The 17,629-nt window shown below is 45.1% G+C and overlaps 1 protein-coding gene across 6 annotated transcripts in view; it reads left to right on the top strand.

The window, feature by feature from the left end:
- Nucleotides 1-13,264, top strand: part of SLC14A2 (solute carrier family 14 member 2) — a 450,031-nt gene extending 436,767 nt beyond the window's left edge. For 4 of the 6 annotated variants that reach the window (XM_082416695.1, XM_082416693.1, XM_082416694.1 and 1 more), the window contains 9 exons: nt 813-895; nt 1,949-2,108; nt 2,941-3,130; nt 3,450-3,578; nt 4,465-4,657; nt 7,170-7,317; nt 7,952-8,086; nt 9,168-9,217; nt 12,187-13,264. In XM_082416695.1, the coding sequence (XP_082272821.1) occupies nt 813-895; nt 1,949-2,108; nt 2,941-3,130; nt 3,450-3,578; nt 4,465-4,657; nt 7,170-7,317; nt 7,952-8,086; nt 9,168-9,217; nt 12,187-12,387 (1,289 nt within the window). In that variant the 3' untranslated portion in view covers nt 12,388-13,264. Of the gene's footprint in view, nt 1-812; nt 896-1,948; nt 2,109-2,940; nt 3,131-3,449; nt 3,579-4,464; nt 4,658-6,569; nt 6,886-7,169; nt 7,318-7,951; nt 8,087-9,167; nt 9,218-12,186 lie in introns of those variants that run through there. The other 2 variants (XM_082416697.1, XM_082416696.1) reach the window with 2 other exon arrangements.
- Nucleotides 13,265-17,629: the final 4,365 nt, after the last annotated feature.

Genomic DNA, 17,629 nt, shown 5'->3' with positions numbered 1-17,629 from the left:
GCCAATTGTCTGAAGATACAGGGCATTCTGAGCCCAGACAGCCATTCTCACACTTGACCACAAGAGGGCACCAGAGCATAAACAGCAAAACTTCCAAGGGCCTTCTTTCATGATACTTAAAACCTTTCTGAAATTACTCACCTTTACAAATAAATTATCTTGTAATAATGAAAAATACATTCAAAGCCACTTAATAACAGTTTTCTAGAATTACAAGGACATGCCAAAATCTGTTTCAAGTGACAACATGGATATCACTTGTCTTAATCCAACAAGAAGCTGCTGCTAAAATACTTAAAATTCTAAGACATACATCCTAAAAATACCAAAACAGCTGAGGTCATCCAGCTGGAAAGAGCTGTAGTAGAATTTGAACACAGACCTCGTATGGTTCAGGCAGCTTAATGCTTTATGAGCAATAATGCCTCATAAATACCAATCTTCGTGTTCATGTGGGAAAAGAACCCTGGGCTCAGGGCTCACAGACAGCTTTGTTTCCTCACCTAAAAAATAGGGGAGTTGAACAAGATCAGAGCCTCTTAACTAAAAGTCAGCTGAGTCTCTGAATTCCCTAAATTCTTGTAAAATGTCCAATTTACATGAAGATGTGCATTTTTTCCCCCCGAAGAGCTTACCCGATTGGGTGTGTGCAGTAGCAGAGGAGGGGGTCCTCCTGCCCCAGGCGCAGAGGCTGGGGCATCCTCAGTGGGGTAGAAAGTGCTGAGTATTCCAACTTGAGCCTTGCAGGAAATTTGCTGCTAAGGTGCCAGGATAGGGGTCCTAACGGATGATGTTCTCCCTGCCAACTCCAGTATTTGGAAAAGGTGAACACCAGGAAAGGCGCACCAAAGACCCTTCTCCCCACCAATACCGGAAGCCCACGGTCGAGTTGCTGGTGAGTAAAGAGTGGCCCGAACCAGGGCAGCACCCACATCACCGAGTCCGCAGCAAGGTAGAGAGCTGAGGTCCAGAAAAGGCGTCCTCTGATTTAGGCAAACTTTTCTTGAGTTCATATTTCCAGAAACATAATTATGTGGGATAAAGATGTCTATTTTTCAGTTTACTTTATAAAGTTTCATGTTTCTTTTATTTTAATTATTTCTTATCCATCTTCCTCTGAATCCAGCATTCAAGCATGTAGGAAATAAGCTGGTGCCAATTTTCAAAACAAAGCATTTACTTGTTTAATTTTATGGACAGTTAAATTTTAAAGACTAGACATGCTGGGGTGGGAGGGGATACTTTCTTCTGGAAAGAGTATGGTACAGTAGAAGTAATATTTGTTTTAAAAAAAGAATCTAAAAATCTGTGGGTAAATCTAAATTCTATCATTTGACCTTGACCTTTACAAATGAGAACCTCTTCATCCATGCCTGAGACCTCATCCACAGAATGAGGATAAATATATTGTCTTGTTATACTGCAGTCATGGGGGATTGGTTCCAGGACCCCCGATGGGTACCAAAATCTGTGGATGCTCAAATCCTTTACATAAAATGGCATAGTATTTGCATATAACCTACGCACATCCTCTGGAATACTTTAAATCATCTCTAGATTACTTACAATACCTAATACAATGTAAATGCTATGTAAATAGTTGTAAGTACAATGTAAATGCTATGTAAAAAGTTGCCAGTGCACAGCAAATTCAAGTTTTGCCTTATGGAACTTTCTGGAAATTTTTTTTTGGATATTTCTAACCTGAAGTTAGCTGAATTCACGGATGATACAGATGGCTGACTGCAAGGCTGTTGCCCATATTAAATGAGGTAAAAGATCAAACAAAACAAAAGATATTCTGGTCTACAGAAACAAAAATGATTAAATAACAATTTCACTAAATACCAAGTGAAGATCTTAGCTTGTCCCCAAGCAAGCAAGTCACTCCTCAGTGTGAGAGGCTCAGAATGTGGGAGCTTCTTGCCCGTCTCTTGTCCCTGGACAGGATCTGGACACCATGGAGAAGAGCTCCGAGATAAAGGTGGAAACAGGGATCTCCAAGACTTCCTGGATTCAGAGTTCCCTGGCTGCCAGTGGGAAAAGGGTCCGCAAAGCCCTCGGGTACATCACAGGAGAGATGAAGGAGTGCGGAGAGGGACTTAAAGGTAAAGGTTCCGTGAGAGCAGCCCCTGCTCCTAACCCTAAAAACGTCCCCTCTGGTCGCCCCCCAGGAAACACGCTGCACAGATCTCTGTAGATGAGACTGAGTCCCACTTCCATGGATAGGATAGGATAGGATAGGATAGGGTAGGATAGGATAGGATAGAGTAGGATAGGGTAGGGTAGGGTAGGAGTTTCACTCTTATGACAGACACGCAGTCTCTCAGGATGTAAGTGCCAATACATGTAGGTGTGCAAGCTCTCAGTTCTGAACATAACAGTCATGTGCTTTCAAATATCCCCTCAGAATGTCACATTGTACACAACATTGCAAAGCAACGATACTCCAATAAAAATTTTTTTTAAAAAAAGAATGTCACATTGTAGGACTGGGATTCTAGAGCCAGCATTCTAGAAAAATGCCTGCCCTAGAGATGGATCATGGGAGATCCGTGTCTACGATTCCAATAGGTTCCCGTTAGCAATCCTCCAGACCTCAGGCCATGGGTTTGATGCCTGCTGGGCTGCAAGAGTTTTCTTTCTGGATCCCTCCTCTTGAAAATTCACGCCACTCTCACGGGGGCACAGGTCGCACAGGGTACCCACTGCCTGAATGACAACCTAAAGACCACAGCCAGCTCTCAGTGGGTCTGAAGGGTTTTCTGGGCAGTCAGATGCCCCCTCAGGTTCTTGGTTTACCCTCCTCTGTGGCAGGTGACAGCAGGGAGCTGAACCCACCTTGGATGCCCAGCTTCCCTCACCCCCTCGCCCTCTGGGGCCTCGCCTAGAGCTGTAACACCTGAGCCTTGACTGACTCCTTGACTGGTTCCATTTCAGACAAATCCCCAGTGTTCCAGTTCCTCGACTGGGTCCTCCGGGGCACATCCCAGGTGATGTTTGTGAACAACCCCCTCAGTGGCATCCTCATCGTCCTCGGCCTCTTCGTCCAGAACCCCTGGTGGGCCATCTCGGGCTGCCTGGGCACCGTGGTGTCCACCCTGACAGCCCTCAGCCTGAGTCAGGACAAGTAAGTCCCAGGAAACCCAGGGTCCAGGCCTGAGACCACAGGTAGCTCCCCGTGGGGACGTTCACCAGCCTCCCATCCTCACCGCCTGGCTCCCGGCTCAGAAACCCCTCAAAATAAGGTCACTAATAACTCAAAACAACCATTCCCTGGTTCCTTTTAACAACCACACATTGTCTAGGGGACTGTGAAGGGTTGATGGTTTGAAGGTGTGTGTGGTCAGGCTTCAGCTGAGAAAAGCCTGACTCAGAAGGAAAATCAAGAAGGCAGTGCCCTGTGTCAGGCCTCGGGGAACCCCTCCTTCACCAGCCCTCCCCCTCAGGTCCGCCATCGCAGCCGGACTTCACGGCTACAACGGGGTGCTGGTGGGGCTGCTGATGGCTGTGTTCTCGGACAAAGGCGACTATTACTGGTGGCTTCTACTCCCCGTCATCGTGATGTCCGTGTCTTGGTAAGTTTGCTTCTGAGGCTGTGGGTGTAGATCAAGGGCTGCCAGCCTTTCTACCCCAACTCCGTGACTGTCTGTCTAAACTGGAGTTTAAAGCAGCATTTCCTTAGCTTGCACATCAGAAACAGCCGCTAGAAAGAATTACTGACGTTATACAGCAACAGCACCACTGTGCTAGGTGATCTGTACACAGTATCTCGTTACATACCCTCATTTACTCTTCATTTTTGTAAGATCTAAGAGCCCCTGGTCCTACCCCGGCAGAGCACAGGGAAGAGAACTGAGGCCCACAGAGGTCAAGAGCCATACTACGGGGCCCTGTCAGTGTCTGGAAATCTCCTCGTCCCTCCTGCTCCCCCAGTGCTGCCCTGTCCTTGGGCACCCTGACCAGACGGGGACAACCTCCCAGTGTGGGCTGCAGGCCCAGCCCTGCCCAGAGCCCTCAGACGGCCAGGCTCCAGGTCCTCCCTCACCTGCAGAAACCACAGGGCACCCCGGCCAGGAGTGCTCTCAGCTCCTCAACAAACATGTGTTGAATGATTGAATGAATGTGGTTCCCCTCACCACCAGCCCCTTCTGCAGCCGGTGCTCTCTCCTCATGCCTGCGGAGGGAGCCATGCGGCTCTTCAGGGAAGCTCTGGGACTCCCTGCCTTAGGACCTCCCCTGAAAGCCCTCCTTCTGAAGTTGAGTCTGGCATCCACCCTGTTGCTGTGCAGGGGCAGAGGAAGGAGGTCCAGGGGAGGAGCTGCCCAGGGCCAGTCAGGCTGGGAGAGGGAGCCAGCCAGCTGCTTTTCCCTGGGAAGGCACAGGGGGCCCCCTAAACCCACTCAGTCTAGTGTCAGGGCCAGGGGGCATCTTGAACAGCATCTCCTGTGCTTCTGCCCTCAGCCCCATCCTCTCCAGTGCCCTGGGCACCATCTTCAGCAAGTGGGACCTCCCGGTCTTCACGCTGCCCTTCAACATCGCAGTGACCCTGTACCTGGCAGCCACGGGCCACTACAACCTCTTCTTCCCCACGAAGCTGCTGCAGCCCTCCTCCTCCATGCCCAATATCACCTGGTCGGAGGTCCAAGTGCCCTTGGTAGGTATCGTGGAAGGTGGAAGGGCAGCGTCCGTCCAAACTCAGTGTTAAAGTGGTATTTACTTATTTCGCATGTCAGAAACATCCATGAGTAACAACTGTTACCAATTATACAGTGCGAGACACTCTACCTCAATATCTCATTAGCCACCAGCTTTTTCTTTCCTCTTTTTAAGAGCTAAAAAGGCCATTTTTGGCCGCACACTGTCCTCTCATAGCACAGGGGGAGAGACTAAGGCCAGGTTAAGAGACTGCCTGAGGTCACATGGTTAATTAGTGAGGAGCAAAGTCAAGACTAGAATTCCCGCCTCCTGACTCCTAGACTTGGAATCTTTTATCTTTTTTTTTTTTAAAGCCTTTTTGATGCTTTACTCCAGTTTCAATCCAAGCGACTCTGTGTATTTTTCTTCTCATTCAATGTCTCTGAATCATTGAAGACGTGCACATCACACACACTGCCATCTGTTGGCTCGACAAGTCTCTGCTCCAGCCTGGGGAGCTGGTTCCCCTTGCTGTCTGGGGCATCCTCACACTTTAAAGCACAGGTGTTGCTCCACTAAGAAATATCTATATAACAGAGATTTTTAAGCTTTTTGCAAGTATTCTGTATATACTGCTGGCCGCTGGAAGTCTGCCAAACTAAATAAGAAGCTACTCTAAAAGCGTTAAGTCAGCCTGGAGAACTATGCCCATCAGCCTTCTTTTCTAACTGGGCACATTTTCTCTGAGGTCCCCCTACTCTCTGTTACACTAAATGACTTCATAGACTAGAGCTCACTCGGAACTTTGTTATTGGCAATTCATCATCTAACCACAAAGCTACCTGGGCTTGTTGAAGGGAATTTGTGTCAGAAATAATGGTGCATAGTTTCTCTGAACAGTTCAAGGAGACAGCAGCATGGCGGGGCAGAAAAAGCCCTGCATTTGTCCAAGACGCATTATCTAGGAAGAGACGTATTCACATTAGCTCCATCCTTGTTGATGTGTGTGTGTGTGTGTGTGTGTGTATGTGTGTGTGTGTGTGTACCTTCATGGGCCAAAGGTGAGAAAAGGTGCTGTTAGCAGTTCAGCCCCTCAGGCTTCCCTTTCACGATATTCAACCAGTCAGTATCTTTTGAAGTCAGAATTGCTCTAATTGGCGTGCTATGGGGAAATGATGGTAGAAAAGACAAGTTTAAGATATTTTGCATCCTCCAAACCACATTTTCAATTGAAAAGATAACTAGGAATTTTGTAAAAATGAAAAAAATGGAAAATACTGTACAAATGCTTTAGAACCCCCAAATTTCCAGGAAAGACAAATTCAATGTTTGGTGGTTATTCTTTAAGAAATACCTTTCTGGCCAATTTTGAATGGATTATGGTAACAGTGAGTATGTTTTATCATTTTGACAATTATAACTAGAGCCTTGAGTTTTGGGGAAACAAGTGGTAGATGTCAGAGAGAAGGTCTAAACCTCCCAATAATTTTGAGGCCCCACAAGCTCCTCTGCTCTTTGGCGAGGGGAGAGCCTGCTGGAGGGTGCAACTGGCTGGGGACCAGAGGACCCAGCACCACTGCCTCTGCACAAAACCCTCTGCCTGTCCCGCCATCCCCCATGGCGATGCCGGAGCCCAGTCCTGTTCTCTGTCCTGGGATAACGGGGGACAGAGCCCAGAGGGTTGCCCACTAGACTACCCTGCAGGCCTGTCCCTGCACACTCTCGTGTGGGGCGAGGGCCCTGGAGCTATAGGACCTCCCTCCCCTGCACCCCAGGAGGAGTCCTCAGACGACTTGGGCTGAGGGAAGAACTGCCAATCTCAGTCGCTGGGGAAGCCCATGTGCCCTGGGTCCTTTTCCCAAACTCCAGAGTACGTGTGCAAGTGCCCACCCAACATTGGACCCTGGCCTTCCTTTCTCATTCACACACAGGTCCGCTACCTGAGACACACAGCGGCCTAACACGTCAGGCTGCTCCTCCATCAGCCACGTGACAGGTTTATCAATAAAACCCGCAGATGCCAGGATACCACCTGCCCAGGGGCTGCTCTGTGGATACAAGTCCAGATGCTCGCCCAGACGACTGCACAAATGTGACCACAGCCCAGACATGCTGTTCTTGGAAACAAAAAGGACCGTTTTTCCATCTAATATTTAACCTTCTAGTCGTGTTTTTAGCTTAAAAAAAAAATGTTACAAGAGTTTTTCAACCCCAACTTTGGTCAGACATCTATACATTTCTAATGAATAACACCCTCATTTGAAGTATTCAGTTTCTCTTCACTGAGAGTTTAGTGCCTTACACTCATGTTTCTAAATAAAGGAAATGATATTTTAACCCCTTACTGTTCTAAGAACTTAAGATTAAAACAATAAATCTTGTGTTCCTTTTAGAGTGAACCTATTTGAAAATATCTTGGAAAACTATTGCAAAATATTAGTGTGGAGGGTTTGGCCCCAAATCTTTTCCAGCCCAGCTTCAAGTTGTCTCTTTTGCCTCCATAATTGCATGTGCTCTTGCTGGACCTGCAGCTTTTGAGAGCCATCCCTGTTGGAATCGGCCAAGTGTACGGCTGCGATAACCCCTGGACTGGAGGCATTTTCCTCATAGCTTTGTTCATATCGTCACCTCTTATTTGCTTGCATGCTGCAATCGGATCCGCCATGGGGATGTTAGCAGGTTAGTGTCATTATTAATTAATGAGCCCCTTATTAATGGGCCATAAGGATGTTGTATCTGGGGCCTGCTCCAAAGAAAATGGTGCCATGCGCCTTCAGTGCTCCACCGGCTTATTCCTATAAACTCTCCCTCCTTCCATTACACCCGTCTTTCTATTTGGGTGCCGGTGCCCTCCTGCTCCCCTGAGCAAAAGCTGTCCTCAGGAAAGGCTCTGGTGTTAGTCATTTCCACCTCAGTATAAATTAAAAGCTGGGGAGGAGTTGCTTCCAGGCATGTTTATATTTTAAGTCCTAACTCTAATCACGATAAGAAGCATTTGTCCTCCATTAGAGAACATTAAGGTTCCATTAACCCGCCTTTTTCTGGCAGGGAAGGGGCCTGCTCTGGACTGCTCACTCAGACTTCAGATCATTACTCAGGAGGGTCTCTTGTACCCATACCAGCTTAACCACTGATATGCATGTGACTAAGACCATTTGTTTCCTTTAGATGTTTTTTCACTGAATAGTCAGAAGTCCTTTTTATACATACTTTGGTGTCTATAACTGGTCTGGGTTGAGGACTGTGGAGGGCTTTGGGGCAGGTGGGCGGGCCCACGCGACCCACACAGCACTCAGCCTGTCTTCTCCCCCAGCCCTCACTCTTGCGACACCCTTTGACTCCATCTACTTCGGGCTGTGTGGCTTCAACAGCACGCTGGCCTGCATCGCCATAGGAGGCATGTTCTACGTCATCACCTGGCAGACTCACCTCCTCGCCGTCGCCTGCGGTGGGTACTGCCAGCGGGATTCCCTTTCCACCTCAGATGATGCCGGTGTCTATGCCCACAGGGAAACCGCCCTGCGGAAATTCTGCTGGTCCTCCAAAGAAAAATGGGAGGATGTGTTTGCTTTATAAAAGGGTTTTTATTTTAAACTGTTTTGAATGGTCATTTAGTGATTAGTGCATTGAAAACTATTTTCACTGAACACAAAGTGTTCAGCCACATGGAGACAGAGTTTTCAGATGGAGGTTGTTCGGTTGTTGCCCGTGGGCTGTCTACTGTGATTGCTGCTTTCCGTGCTGGTGATTGGAACTTACCGACAGAGCAAGTCTTATGCAAATTAATCTTTATATGTGGAATTGGGCAGTTTACATCAGATACAGCAGCTAACCTTACGCGCCCAAACATTAACCTTCAAATAATGCTTATAGGAATGCTGAAGAGTGTGGTCAGGGCACTCAGTAACTCTCTGATAAAGCTTTGCTGTTGTTAATATCCTAGGGACCATTGGGATGCTTTTAGTGGAGAAAGTGAGAGTTCAGAAGCAAAGCCCAATTACTGTGGCCCGTTTTCACGGAACCTCACCTCTCACCAGCACTTGGGTCTTCCCAGTGGCCAGCCTAGTGGTACCCTCCACACACAAAGCCCAGAAGATGAGGCAGTAGGTGTATTTGGTCTTCCTCAAGCTTAAAGAATGCTGTTCCTCCCTGGAAACCCATATTACGTTAATAACTTGTGATGAAATATCACAGCAGGGAGTTCTGGGATTCACGTGCCTTGGCTGTATAGTAAAATGTTCATTTACGGTTTATGCTCCTAAATGTTCCTTTGCTAGAATGCAAGGTGGTAGGACCCAGGAGAACTGTAACAGCTAAATTCTGGTCCTTTTTAACAAAGTTCATCTGCTGTCTTAGTTGTGCCGGAATTTGCATGGAATTTAACACTTTTCAAAGCTGCCAAGCAATGGAAACATAACTCGATTTTTTTTAACCTGAGAGATAGCATTTGTGGCATAAAATGTATGGGGAGAGAATATGTAAACTCGAGGGACTCTTAGTCACCTGACTATTTCTTGGTTCTTTTGCAGCTCTGTTTGCAGCCTATCTGGGTGCTGCCCTGGCTAACGTATTATCTGTGGTGAGTCAACATGGGCTAGGAATGTGCATTGCACCCTTCCCCGTATTCTCTCAGCTCCCCAAACCCCTCCTCCAGAACCCCTTCCCAATCCATCCCTCATGTTTCAAATCACGCTTCCCTCCTCCACAGCCGCAGACAGAAAGAGCTGCGCCTCAAAACTGTTAATGTCAACACTGGTCAATCAGATCCTGTGGACCAGTGGGCCAGTGGGGCTCCATATAGAAGGACAGTCTGAAGAGCATTATCTTGTAAATCAGACTCATTTCTTGTAAATTTCTTGTAAATCAAACTCCTCTACAACTAGTTTTAAATCTTCATATTTAATTTTATTCCTATGTTTCTAGATCATCTACCAAGTAGCTTGTGGGCCAGTGTACATCTTTGTTCACCCCATAGCAACTACCAGGGAGTCAGGAGTCACGAGGCAAGGCTTCCAGGAGGACAAGGAGCCAAGCCCGAGAGAAGCCAGAGCTGGCGGCTGAGGGCCTGTGCAGCAGTCTGAGAACCCTTTTTTGTCTGAGCCCCAATGCAGGTGGTGTGTGAGGTCGGGGGAGCCACATGGCCAGCCCAGCCCCCAACACACACAGGAGGGACACTGGCCCCATCACAGAGCACACAGGGCTCAGCCTACAGTCGATGCCTCCCCCTCCATAAAGGTTCAAGGCACAGCTCACATAGGCAACCAGGAAAAGTCCCGGTGGTCCTGCAGGTGAAGGTGGAGATGGGCATTCCACTAACCCCTGTTTAAATCCCTCCTTCATCTTCAGTGGAATTGGGTGGTTTGGACAGAGCATAGGAAAGAAATTTTTAAGCAATAGAATTGGACTTCCCTAATACCACCCTTTGTCCCCCAGTGGACTAATTCCCTCTTCTGGGCCCCATCACATTTTGTGTATGTATCTGCTATGACACTTGACAACATTGTGACAAGTCTAGTACACACCAGTCCTCTTCCATCTTCAGTCTTTGTGCTCCTTCTGAACAGGGGCCTGGTTGTATTCTTATCTTTATCTCTAGTACCTATTATAGTGCCCAGCTCATAGTAGGTGCTCAAGAAATGCGGAATGAATGAAACCCTAAGGTAGTGAGTCCCCACCATGGGATACATTAGAGCTGGGGCTAGATAGCCGACCATCAGAAACAGGATGGAGCCTGGCCTCTGAGGCTCCTGTCTGCCCCAGGCTTTCCCACCTCTTCTTGCCCCCATCCTTTCACCCAACTATCCATCCAGTAAATACGTGTCATGTGTCTTCCTTAGACAAGGTACTAGAAGGGATGCAGATGGGACACTTTGGTTCCTGATCATAGGAATTTACAGGGTAACTGGCCCCTTCATCTTGTGTAGAGAAGTTACAGGTTATATCACTCTACCTAGACATTTTTCAAAACAAAATCATGTTTATTTTCTGTGTGCCTACTATGTTGAAGACACTGTACTGCCCACTCTCAGGGATACAAAAAAAGTGCAGGCTATTAATTCACTCTGAAGGAATTTCCAGTCTCCTTGAGGAACAGGATATAAAAATGTTGAATGACATTTATGAGACCGTTCAAGCCTCCACAGAAGAGGGCACTTAGGAGCCGCACAATTTTGCTTTCTAATTGGCTCCTGCATGTGCAGCCCCGTTATCTTCAACAGTACTGCCCTCTGCTTGACAACAATGACCACAAACTGAGGACCATTTACTGAGCACTTAGTATGCACTAGGCACCAACTCTGAGTAGATATCTTTATCCTTATTTTGCTGTTGAGGAAATAGTTGTCAGAAAGAGGAAATGGCTCCAACAAGGTAACCAGAGCTGAGATTTGGATTTGGGTCTGTGGAATTCCCAGCCCACATCCTTCCCACTGTAGGACTTGAAGGAGATGCTTTCCAAAACACCCTATGCAGTCTTAGCAGGGCTTTGGTAAGACTCACGGAGTGGAATTCTTCAGTCATGGGTGTTCCTTAAGGCTACAGTTCTGGTACCAGGCTGTCATTGCTCCTCCTTAAGTCCCACCCAACAGGGCCATCTTTGAACACACACCAACTGGCATCACTCCTTCAATGGTACTCCCTGAGTCTTTTACTGCTTATGATAAAGGATGTTTGGGGGAGAAGGGGCATTGATTTGATCTGCTTCATAGTTGAATTTGTAGGCTCTTTGCTAACAAGCTATCCAGGTTACCTCAAATGAAGAGTGGGGAGGGGTATTTAAAAGCCTCAGGGCATCTTAAGGAATAAAAAACAGGGGAATATCATGAGAAAGGCTGTTGGGAATGGGAGAGCCCTTGAGGAGAGAGGTAGCTACTCCTGATCTCCAGCTCCCTGGGGCTAGGATGTGACATCTCTGCCTCTTTCCATATGTCTGTTCTGTTTCTGTGTCTCTCTGGGATGGGTTTCTTCTGCTGCACAGAGGCCCCCAAATATCCACCCAGCACTGGTTGGCTCTCTAGTTTTTTCAGATCGAGTCTTTGGACACAGTCTCTGTATCTCTTAGCTCAAATTCTCAAGACAGGGATTCTATTACCAGGTAGCCTGCCTATGGGAAGCTGCATTTGGGTCAGGTGCTTATCTCTAGTGCAAGCAGATGTGACCAAAGAGAAAAAGGTTTTGAACAAAAAATGGCTGCCAATGCTGTTCCTTCAACAGGGGCTTTGGGAGAAGGTGGGGAATGGCCACAAGTCCTAGAGTGAGAGGTAGAGCCTGGCCAGACACCCAAGACAAAATATGGCTTCTATATAAAGGCATATTATAAGAGGGTTCCAATGGCTGCATTTTGAAGAATATGTGTTCCCTGTTACAATGCAGACTGACCCCAATGGCATGATTTGATTTATGTTGGTCATGAATTAAGTATTATTCTGCTCAGTGCCCACAAAGCCTCCCCTCCTCCACCCAGGACCCTAGGTGATTGTGAAGGGCTGATGAGACAAGCACAGGCATCTGATGTAACCAAGGCTTCTCTTGTGATCCCCCTCCCCCCAGTTTGGATTACCGCCCTGCACCTGGCCCTTCTGCCTCTCGGCACTCACCTTCCTGCTCCTGACGACCAATAACCCGGCCATCTACAAGCTCCCACTCAGCAAAGTCACCTACCCAGAGGCCAATCGAATCTACTACCTGTCCCAGGAGAAAAACAGAAGAGCATCGACCATCACAAAGTACCAGGCCTACGATGTGTCCTAAGTTGCCCTTTCCAAAACATGTCACTGTAAATTCAGCCTTCAGCAGGCTGTCCAGGTCCCCAGGCTGAAGGCCACTTAAATTCTCCTTCTGATTGTTCTGTGATTCTGCCCCCAAGCAAGCCTATACCCCAGTTATTCCCAAGAACAGGGAAATAAGCGTGCAGTCCCTATTCAGGAAGTTCTCTGTTCTAAGATGCACAATACTTATCAAAAACATGGTTAATTTAGACCTTATACCTATAGCTCACTCCATAAGAGCTCCCTTTGTGGGGAATTTTCTCTCTTTTGCAAAATAAGCCACACCCCTAAAGAGAACTCACCAGGAAGGGGACAGAGATGGGTGGCACTGTTAGCCAACTCAGTCATTTAATGCAGTGACGTAGTGTCAGGAAATCAGTCTACAAGGCAAAAGGGCAGGTCTGCCCCCAGCTCTGCCATGAGTGAACTCCAACCACTTGGGTGGGTCCATCCCCCCTCTCAGCCTCAATTTCTTGTTGGTTTCATGACAAGGAGGGGCCCTACAGTCCTTTCCACCTCAGAAGTATTGATTCTTCTCTTTCCTATAAACTGACAAAATCAGCATGACCGATAAATAATTACTTTAAGTAAAAGATGAAAGGGCTATCTGGAGAAGAGGCAGGACAATTTTAACGTTGTATGGAGATTTATTCTTGAGTCATTAGATGTTCTCCAGACTTGGGATTAGGAACCTAAGTTCACTGGAAATGCCAACATGCCTTCCTTTACGTAACAAATATTACTAGAAATGTCATCAGATGAAAACTGATCTTTTTCAACATTTAAATCATATTTTAAACAAATGTGTTTCCTTTTGTAATATTCATAAGCATACTCTCATTAAATGTTTAAGGTTGCAAGTTGGTGTCAGGGTTTTCTTAAAATGGGGCTCACCTACATTGTCCACACCGTGCTCATTTGAGGGGTTTTCCATGGTCAAGGATGTGTTTGAAAAGAGATGAAGATGAATAGATAAAATGCATTCTTACCTCTTTCCACAGAATCACTTGCCACCCATTCTGTCTTAACACTGAAAAAGAAACAGCTATGTATTCACTGTAATGACTGTATTACACAAAGTCCAAAACAATAAAAGATACCTCTTCCAAAAAAAAAAAAAAGAGAGAGGAGGGTGGGTTGAAAGTTATCAGAAGAAGGTTTGATTTGCTTACAAAGGGAATTATACAGAAATGACCATGGTCATTGTTTTCTGTTTCAGTTGAAGTGCAAGTTGTTGCAACCCATCTCATTTCTTAGGGGATAGTCTTGCACCCTAAAATTACTAATCCAGCCCTTCTTGAATGGCCAGTAACTCTTGTTATTTAGTTGCTCTGGTTATAGCATTGAGCTCCTAAAACACAGTGTCCCTTTGTGGGAAGCCACATGGCTCAGCCTTCCCATCCCTCCCCCAAAAGACAGGGATGAACCACTTATAGTGCCTCAGTGCCCACCCCCTGCACCCTTCCAGGTTAGCATTGTGGGGTGAGGACATAAGGTGGGAGATGAGGGAAGGAAACAAGGGGGAGCGGACAATCTATAAATCCATCATTTAGCAAAAGCTGATGTCTATGTTTATATTTTCTTTCCTCTGTCAGCCCTGAGATCCCAGCCCTCTTCCATCAGCCCAAGAATACTTGGCTGCCTATTTCTCTTCCAGATTATATCTAGCTAATTATGGCTTCTCCAGAAAAACAGAACACTTCTCACTGGAAACAAATGCCCCACATAGGAAATGGGAACAAGTCACACTCCAGAGGCTACCTCTGAGTTTGTGATCACACCTTGAGGCCAAGAAGGTCTCAGGCTCTATTTTTATGACCAGTGAGATATGGCTGTCTGAGGATCAAGCATCCGAGAATTTCACCAGAAAGCTGTTTATGCTCACAGCTCACTCAGCTGCCCCAGAACCTCTAAGTGATGACATAGGACAATTAAAATACCACTTTTCATGCATTTTCCACCAAAGTGTTATAATCTGGTTTTATTAAGAGCAGGAAACCCTCCACATGCATGCCATTCTGATTATCGACCTTTAACAAATCCATTCAGCTGTTCTAAGTATTTCAATATCCTCACCTATAAAGCAAGTTGAGTTGGCCCAGGATACCAAGCAAGGCGGAAATAGATGGGATAAAAGAATTTGATTTACGAAATGTATGACGTCTAGAGGCTACCAAAGTAGTTCTTCTCCTCCAGCCCTTCAATTCCATGTCAGCAGTGGAGAGGGGAGACAGCTCCAACCAGCTCCTGAAAGCTGGTTACTCAAGTGAGCATATCCCTCCGGTGCCACACTTAGTGACATCACCTTGGTAGCTGGAAATCGGAGAGGGTGGGAGTATTTACACCCCAGAAATTACAAATCTGAGCTTTGTTTTCCCGGATGGCCAGCTCCCCAGCACACCACTGACACGTTTGGTGAGAAGGAACTAATGTAGGCTTCCTAACCAGAGACTCCAAGACTAGGGCCAAAATATTCAATCCAGCGATGCTACATGGATGCCACTCTACATACAGGAGGCATCTGAGAGAATAACAAAAGTGTTCTCAAGCATAAGATTTACCCACAGAAGCCTGTACTGAAAACACTCTGAGTGGAAGCATCCAAATAAGGAGAAAAATGAAACCAGGAAATGCTGCAAAGGACACAAGAAGTGTAAGGTGATAAAATATGTTTATTGTTTATTAGGACCGAAGGGGAAAAACAGAAGAAATAGACCTAGAACTGGAATATCAAATGATGGTGGCAGGGTGGGTGGGGGAAGAGACACGAGAGCCTATTAGAGTACTTAGCTTGTACAAAAATTCGTCCGTTTACAAGGTTCACAGCGAGGGATAAACATGGGTGATAAGGGCAACCACCATGAGAACAAAATCAGAATTATAAATTTTAAACCAGAGGAAAATTCTCTTTTCAATGGAAAGCAAAAAAGGAGTAAAATATTATAGAAAGTCTCCCCTTCCAAAAAAAAAATAACAAGCACAAAAAAATAAGCAGAAGGTAGAAATTAGTCATAATATGACAGTAATTGACCAAAAAAATTTAACTATTAAATTCACCACTGAAAGACACAGACTCTCGGCCTGCATTTTTTTAAAGACTGAACAATTTGCTATTTACAATAAACACATTTAAAACAGAAAGACATAAATGTTTGAATATGAGAGGATGAAATAAGATATACTAAACAAATCCGGACTGAAAGAAAGCTAGGTTATCAACCATAATACCTTGAAAAGTGAAATTAAAGGCCAAAAATAAAGGACTAAGAATGATGTAAAGGGAACAATAAGCCAAGAGCACACACTCATCATCAACACTTGTGACCTAAACAATCAGTCTCAAAATACATCAAGCAACAAATGACTGAACTGCAGGGGAAAACAAACAAATTAATAATTGTAGCTAAGATTTTACCAAAACCTCAGAAACAGATATATCAAGAGAACAAAAAGTGAGCAGAGATATCAGGGCTATGAACAATACAATTAATGTGTGAGCTCTTATGTACATGTAGGATTCCAAACCCTCCCACTCAACACCCCCCAAAAAATGTGTTCTCAAATAGAGAATAGATGTTCTTTTAAGGCACTCATGGAGCAAGCTTGGGGTCCTCATGAGATGCTGGTGGGAAATTGAACACTGTTGCCATTTGGAGAGCAGGTCCTCAGAATTCAGTCATGTTGAGTATCTACACACCTTGTGGCCCAGAAATTCCTGGCCAGAGTATAAACAGTTCCAGGCGGGACTGTTCACCACAGCCTTGGTTGCATTGCAGAGAGCTGGAGAGAGGACAGAGGCCGAGTGGGGTGCTGCACAGCAGGGAGCCAGCACAGCAGGTAGAAGGCCAGAACCACACGTAGAGCCGTGAGCATAGATCTTAAAAACATAGTGCTGGCATAAAGGGGAAAATGACATTTATAATCATACCCATTTATAAATTTAAAATGCATGCACACAAAACAATACATATTTTGCAAGCATGCAAACAAAAAAAGAGGTACACTGGAATGTGAGAGAGAAAAGAGAATGGAGTATAACAATGAAAAGACATACAGACCTTCATACATTCAAGAGAGGGGCCTTGCACAGACCAAGAAGATAATATGGAGGAACTAAGCCACGTGATTAACTCAATTCTCTGTCAGAAGAAATTATAAAAGGGGTGGGGCATAGTGTGTGCTCTGCTCAACCCTGTCAGAGCCTCAGAGTGAACCCAGAATTGGGCGGGGTCAACCTGCAAAGCCTGAGAGCATCCCATCTACCTCCACTAGCATATGGAAGCATTCTGAGCATTCTCACTACAAACTGAGATAGATAGATAGATGATAGATAGATAGATAGATAGATAGATAGATAGATAGATAGATAGATAGATAGATAGATAGATGATGATAGATAATAGATGATAGATAAATAGATAGATACATAAATACATAGATACATAGATACATAGATGATAGATGACAGATAGATAGATAGATAATAGGTACATAGATAGATGATAGATAAGAGAGATGATAGATAGATAGAGAATAGATAGACAGATGATAGATAGATGGGTAGATAGACAGATGGATAGATACATAGATGATAGATAGATGACAGATAGATAGATGATAGATGATAGATAGATGAGAGATAAATAGATAGATGATAGATAGATAGATAATAGATGACAGATACATGATAGATAGATAGATAGATAGATAGATAAATACATAGATACATAGATGATAGATGACAGATAGATGACAGATAGATAGATAGATAATAGATACATAGATGATAGATAAGAGAGATGATAGATAGATGATAGAGAGATGATAGATGTTAGATGATAGATACATAGATAGATAGATAGATAGATAGATAGATAGATAGATAGATAGATAGATAGATAGACAATAGACAGATGATAGATAGATAGATATAGATATGAAGATTTTGCACTTTGCCTCCAAATTAGTTGAACATATTTTAACCCCTAAAAGAACAATAGTAAAGAACGTATGTTTTATTTCTTCTTTTAGAATGTTTTAGAATCTCTGATGAAATGTAGAAATAAGAGGAAATTTTTGTCACTGTTGAGATTGCAGAAAGGTGGGAAAGAACATTTCCAAAAATGAAAGATGTAGGAATTGAGGATATAAACTGAGTTCAGAAAGATCATGAACCTACGAGAAAGATAATAAATTCACAACACCTCCTACAGTCATCATACCTA

This window comes from Balaenoptera physalus (assembly GCF_965194825.1).
Source record: "Balaenoptera physalus genome assembly, chromosome: 12".
Taxonomy (NCBI): domain Eukaryota; kingdom Metazoa; phylum Chordata; class Mammalia; order Artiodactyla; family Balaenopteridae; genus Balaenoptera; species Balaenoptera physalus.
The sequence above is the reverse complement of the archived record's forward strand: the minus strand, read 5'-3'. Positions and strand labels throughout refer to the sequence as shown.